The sequence below is a fragment of the Balaenoptera acutorostrata genome, chromosome 13 (assembly GCF_949987535.1).
Source record: "Balaenoptera acutorostrata chromosome 13, mBalAcu1.1, whole genome shotgun sequence".
Classification (NCBI taxonomy): Eukaryota; Metazoa; Chordata; class Mammalia; order Artiodactyla; family Balaenopteridae; genus Balaenoptera; species Balaenoptera acutorostrata.
Window position 1 is genome coordinate 88,085,208 of NC_080076.1, and position 6,380 is coordinate 88,091,587.

The following is a 6,380-nucleotide window of genomic DNA, read 5'->3' on the forward strand; positions in this document are numbered from 1 at the left end:
GATTTGGTCCTTATTTTAGAGATGCAAACTGAAATATTCAGGGATATGTATATGGGTTGAATGGTGGCCCTCTGAAAAGATATATCCATGTCCCAGAATGGGATCTTATTCAGAAAAAGGGCCTTTTTAAGTTAAGGGTAATTAGCTTAAGGATCTCAAGATGAAATCCTGAATTATCCAGGTGAGTCCTAAATTCAAAGACAAGTGTCCTTGGGACTTCCCTGGCGGTCCAGTGGTTAAGACCCTGCGCTTCCACTGCAGGCGGCACAGGTTCCATCCCTGGTTGGGAACTAAGATCCTGCATGCCACATGGTGCAGCCAAAACATTTAAAAAAAAAAAAAAGAAAAAGAAAAAGACAAGTGTCCTTATCAGAGATACACAGAGGAGGGACACACAGGGGAGCAGGCCACATAAAGACAGAGGCAGAGACTGGAGCAACGTGGCCATGAGCCGAGGAAACCTGGGGCCACAGGAGCTGGAAGAGGCCAGGTAGGACCGTCCCCGGGAAACTTCAGAAGGGGCACGGCCCTGCTGACACCTCGATTTCAGACTTCCGGCTTCCAGATCAGTGAGAGAACACATCTCCATTGTTGTACGCCGCCCAGTTCGTGGTCACTTGTCAAGGCACCCACAGAAACTAGTACAGATTGACGCTGCCTGGGCTCTGACCCAGGGGGTGGGAAAGTGACCGGCCGTGGAGATGACCAAGGTTGACCATGAGCCTGACAACTGTTGGAGCTGGTGACAGGTACACTGGAGCCCATGACACTATTGTCTCTACCTTTATGTATGTTTGAATTTCTCATTACAAAATTTTCTCCTTAAAAACAAGCAAATTAAGCAAAAAAGGTTAAAATTCTCCAGAATGAAGTTAAAAAATAAACAACAAAATGAATGAGGGGGGAAAATAAAAAGTGAGCACGTTGATCGACCAACTCCTGGTTCAACAAACATGTGGCCTCCACAAAGCTGGACCCGTCCCAGACTGACAGACACCCAAGTAGCACGTCCCCCAAGGACTGGAAAGGTTCTGGATCTGTGTGTCCCATACGGGGCACTAGTCACACGTGGCTATTTGCATTTAAGTTAATTAAAACCAAATCACATTAAAAATCCAATTCCTCGGCCACACTGGCCACATCTCAAGTGCTCAACAGCCACGTGTGGCTGGTGACCACTGTACTGGACACTGCAGACACAGAACTTGCCCCTCCTTCTGGAAAGTTCTATCCGACAGTCCAGCCACAGGGATCACGTCGGGGGTCACAGACACACCGACCCATCCCTCGCCGCACAGACAGAGCGTGCATACCTGGCGCTTCTTCTCCTTCTGGTCTAAGATTCTCTGCAGCATCTTCCGCTCTTTCTTGGTCAGGGGCTTCTTCTCCTTCTTGGACAGGGGAGGGGCTTTGGTCTTCTTCTTCTTCTTGCCGGGCAGGACGAGCGCGTTGCTTGCATCGACTCCTTTCAACGTGCCCTTATCTGAAAAGACACGCTCGCCTGACCCACAGCCCTGGAGGACGGAGAGCGCGGACGCCCGCGAGTCCCAAGATGCTGCGTTAACGCCGTTTCCTCCGGGCTGACCCTCCTGCCCACAGTGAGAGCCACCCGAGCACCCGCATAGGAACGGGGGCGCAGGCCCGTCACGCCTTCATTCCACCGGTCCACCCAGCACCCGCCCCGGGTCAGCCGTCCTCGCGTTGCGGGGACAGGGATGGGGGCGCAGCAAGGAGGGAACAGGCTGCAACAGTGCCTCCCTCCCAGCGGCGCCCTGCGTTCAGCGGGACTGTGGGATCAAAACCATCTTTACAATAACTCTGAAAGACGCTCTCTCACGCGTGTACAGTGGACTGAGTACCAAGCTTGCATCACATCTATTTTTAAATGGTGGAGTTTGGGACATCCCTGCCGGTCCAGTGGTTAGGACTCCACGTTTCCACCGCCAGGGGCACGGGTTCAAACCCTGGTCGGGGAACTAAGATCCCGAAAGCCACGTGGCGTGGCCGAAAAAAAAAAAAAAAGTCGGAGTTTGAAAGTATACGTTTCAGACCAAAATCCAGCTCCCTTATCACTCTTCAACTCAAACCTACGGCAGCACCATGGGGAGGAGGGGGCTTGGGGAGCACCTATTTCTGCCTCACACCCAACGCTGGAGTCCCCGTACGGGCAGTGTCTGACTTTTATTAACTGCTCAGGCTTTGTACATCTTTATGACATTACCAAGCGTAGGAGAGGTTGTGTGCTCCTCAGTAAGAAGAACGAGACTATTTTAAGCAATGCTAGCCATCCATTCTGCAGGTCTCAAACAGAATTAAAAGCAGAGGGAAAAAAAGAAGAGTGTACAGCAGCATTTTCCAAAGGCTCCAAATCGTGTGACGCGGTGACAGCTAAAGGAGTGTGTGCTTGTACGCGCTTGTGTCTCAAAATCTCTCGGTTTTAATTTCTAGTACGGTAAATATCGACAGACACGACCCACACTAACAAAAGCACTCTGGGGTCCTCAATTTTTAGGAACGTGAAAGGGTTCTTGGTGCCAAAAATTTGAGAACCACTGTGTTATGGAAAAAAAGGGGGGCGGGGGAGATGTGCTAAAAATAAAAATAAGAAAAAGGGTGATGATATTGGATCGGGGAAAGCTCTTTGAAGAAGGTCACCTGCTTTATAGTCTTGTAAGATCCCTCTGGCCCCTGAGAAAGGCGGGGATAGACAGAGATGTCTTGCTCTGGGGTGAGAAACAACTTTCCCCAAATCTTTGAGTCTAAGAGACCTCGGGTCCCTCTGCTCTCACCCAACTGTCAGTCCAGGGGTCTTCTGCCCTCTTAGAGCTGCCATCTCACTTCCTGAGCTGTCACTGCTGTTACGATGGATGACGCCCATCACAGGACAACAGCACATCTCGACAGCTTGTCTTTACTTTTCAAAGCATTCTCGTTTCAGTCACAAACATATTCTCCCAAAATACCACCTCCATGACTCTGAGATCAGGTAGGATGACTGTTACTGCTGGACCCATTTGACAGCTGAGAACACTGAGGCACAGAGATGTCAGGCGATTTGCTTCAACTCCCAGCCTATCCCTGCAACTGCCGAGGAGGGAATTCGGACTCCAGATTCCCACTCTGACAATCTTTCCTATAACCTCACTGCCTTCCGGGTCCAAGAGGAGAGTGTGGAAGAAGAGGCCGATTAGTGGGTCGAGGGAAGCAGGCTTCCCCAGCGGCCCCGGCTCTCTCTCCCTCCCTCCACCTCCTGAATCTAGACTCACTCTTCCCTAACACCTATATCTGCTTGGACCTCAGGGATGCTATACAAGCAGCTGGATGAGTCCAACTTTGAAATGTGTTCAGTCTCAGGGGCCTGCAAGACGGCTGAACCCACTCAATCACTTCAGCCCAACTCTCCCCCGAAACTGGACCCATCATGGTCGCCGATGGCCTCCCCAGTGTTACATCCACGGTCCTTTCTCTCCCTGCCTGATCCCACGGCCACATCTGACACAGACGGCGGGTCTTCCTCTTGGTCCCCGGACAACCACACTCTCCCAGGGTTCTCCTCCCACCTCACTGGACCGGACTCATTGCCTCAGCGAGCCAGTCTGGTCTTCAGACTTCAAATAAATATCATCTATACACAGATGATTCCAAACTGCTATCTCCCCTAGATTTGCCTCTCTCAAGGGTCCGATTCAGCAGCTGGCTGCTGACCCTTCTACTTGGATATCTGACAGGCCCCCCCAAACCACTCATCCAAAGCCAAGCTGCTGGCCTCCCCACAAGCTGCCCATGCCTGCTTTCTCCAGCCTCCAGCTGCACACCTGGGATTCGTTCTTGACATGTCCTTTGTTCTTGCGCACAGCCAGAACTAAGCTCCATCTTCCAAATACATCTTGAATCCAACCACCTCTCACCACCTCTACTGCTGCCTCCCTGGTCCAAGCAACAACTCCTGCCAGAGTCAATGTACTCAGCAGCCTCCTATCAGATCACTCAGATTCTCTGCCCTCTACTGCTTTTCCTCAACACAGCAAAGTGATGCTGTTAAAACCTAAGCCCTGGGCTTCCCTGGTGGTGCAGTGGTTGAGAATCTGCCTGCCAATGCAGGGGACACAGGTTCGAGCCCTGGTCCAGGAAGATCTTCCACGTGCCGCGGAGCAACTAAGCCCGTGCGCCACAACTACTGAGCCTGTGCTCTAGAGCCCGCGAGCCACAACTACTGAGCCAGCGTGCTGCACCTACTGAAGCCTGCATGCCTAGAGCCCATGCTTTGCAACAAGCGAAGCCACCACAATGAGAAGCCCACGCACCACAACGAAGAGTAGCCCCCGCTCGCAGCAACTAGAGAAAGCCCGTTTGCAGCAACGAAGACCCCACGCAGCCAAAAATAAATAAATAAATTTATTAAAAAACAAAAACAAAAGAAACCTAAGCCCACCCTGTGTCCCTCCTCTGCTCTCAACTCTGCAGGGCCACCATCCTCACCATGACCCACCAGGCCCTACAAGATCCTGACCCCATTTTAAATTTCATCTCCACTCAGCCATTCTGACTGCCTTCAGGTCTTAAACAAGGATTCAATGCTTTCTCAGTGGGGCCTTCCCCCCCCCCCACCCCGCCATGAAACACTGCAACCTGCCCAAACCTCTTGTGCTTTATCTCTTTTGTATGAATGTATGCAAAACGTCTTATGTACTTTGCGTTTATCTTTGCTTGTCTCTTCCCAGAAGCATCTGAACTCTGCAGGGCAGGGATTTTTTTCCCTTAATCTCCTCTTCTGTTACTCTCCTAGAATAGTGCCTGGCACATGGTAGCCATTCCTAACAAAACGGAGGAGTCGGGGCAGAAATGTTAAGCAGCCTGGAGCTAAGCAGACAGGTCTGGGCTGAAAAATACAAACTTAAGGGTCGCTGGTAGGGAGGTTATAATCGAAGCCATCAGAATGGATGGAATTACCTTGTAATTCCTTGCCCAAACTCCCCCTATAGCTATACTAGGGCTGGTCCCCACTGGAGAGAAACTCCAGGTATTGTTCCAAATTCAGTTAAAACAAAACTGTCACTACTCCCCCTTCCTTTGTATCATCTGGGCGGGGGGGGGCTGTCTCTCCGGGTCTCCCGCCCGAGTCGCGGAGGCAGGGCATAGTCCGGAAGCCCTTCGGCCCCCATTGGCCAGCCCTGGCCCCGAGGCCCTGGTTGGTCCCTCCCCCGAATCCCAGCCCTCGTCCGGGGGCGCCTTACTTACCCTCCAGTTCCAGCCGCACAGGGGGCGGCTCGGGAGGGCCCTTCGAGGGGCCGGGGGCCGCCTGCTGACGCCCCTTGATGTTGTACCTCCGGCGCAGCTTCCCCATGGCGCCCGGCTCCTGTCCTGCTCCCGGAGGTCCTACGACCAGCGCACCACGAAGCCCAACCCACGTGGGCTCCCACCAAGCGTTCCGGCCGGAAAATTTCCGGGTTGCGCTCTCGCGAGAGCTGAAACTAACGGAGCACCTGGGGGCGGGGCTGGAGGCGGCGCCACGCTGAAAGCCAGGGCCGGCCGGCGGCGGAGGCGGGACCAAGTTAGAGGAGGGGGCGGGGCTACGGAGGGCTCAGTTTAAGCCCAGGGCTGTTCTCACAGAGGTGTGGTCTGAGTCTCTAAATACTAATATTGATTTGGCTATTTGGGAATGGGAGTGTTCTGTCACTTTTAAAAATATAACCCTGCCCCAATACAATCTTCTTCCCTCTCTTTTTTGCTTATCTGCATTTTCTGATATTCCTACAAGAAACAGTTGTGTAATAAAACGGCCCTAAATATTTCCATTACAGTGACAGGTAGAACTAAAAGAAGGCATCTATTAGACAACTTTGAATTCTCATGACCACATCCCATTGTCTGTAGCGCACTGGGAAATAATGTATTTTCTGAATCCTGTAATTATCTTGCGACTAGGACATCTATATTGTGTCTCCTTTTTTCTGTTAAAAGCATTAATTGGTTAAGGGCAAACATTTAAATTATATCACAAAAATAGTGAAGGCACTAGGCGTTATTTTAGAATTTTAGAAAGGATAAAGTTATTTTAAAGACTTATTTAAAGTTACTGCCCCAGGAAAAACATTTGAATAACCCAGAACAAGATCTGGCTGCAGAGCAGGTAAGCAATAAATTGTTGTTGATTGGAATGAATGAATGAATGAAGAGTGTGATTAATGTGGATAAGCTCCCCTCTTCCCCCGAAAAGCAAAAGCAAAAACAAACCCCCCTTTTGTTGTGGTCATCCATTTACAATGCTTACTGTCAGTTTATTTATCTCTTGTAAAAATAAAATACAGTGTGTGTGTGTGAAAAAAAAAACCCCACAAACACACAGGTGGTGCGTGAGAGGATTTAGATGGTATACATAT

The 6,380-nt window shown here is 50.8% G+C and overlaps 1 protein-coding gene across 1 annotated transcript in view; it reads right to left on the reverse strand.

The window, feature by feature from the left end:
* The window catches only part of DHX37 (DEAH-box helicase 37), a 30,377-nt gene extending 24,943 nt beyond the window's left edge, over nt 1-5,434 (reverse strand). The window contains exons 1-2 of the mRNA XM_057526966.1: nt 5,239-5,434; nt 1,314-1,483 (exon numbers count right to left, since the gene is read on the reverse strand). Of these exons, the coding sequence (XP_057382949.1) occupies nt 1,314-1,483; nt 5,239-5,344 (276 nt within the window). The 5' untranslated portion in view covers nt 5,345-5,434. The remainder of the gene's footprint in view (nt 1-1,313; nt 1,484-5,238) is intronic.
* Between the last annotated feature and the right edge of the window lie 946 nt (nt 5,435-6,380).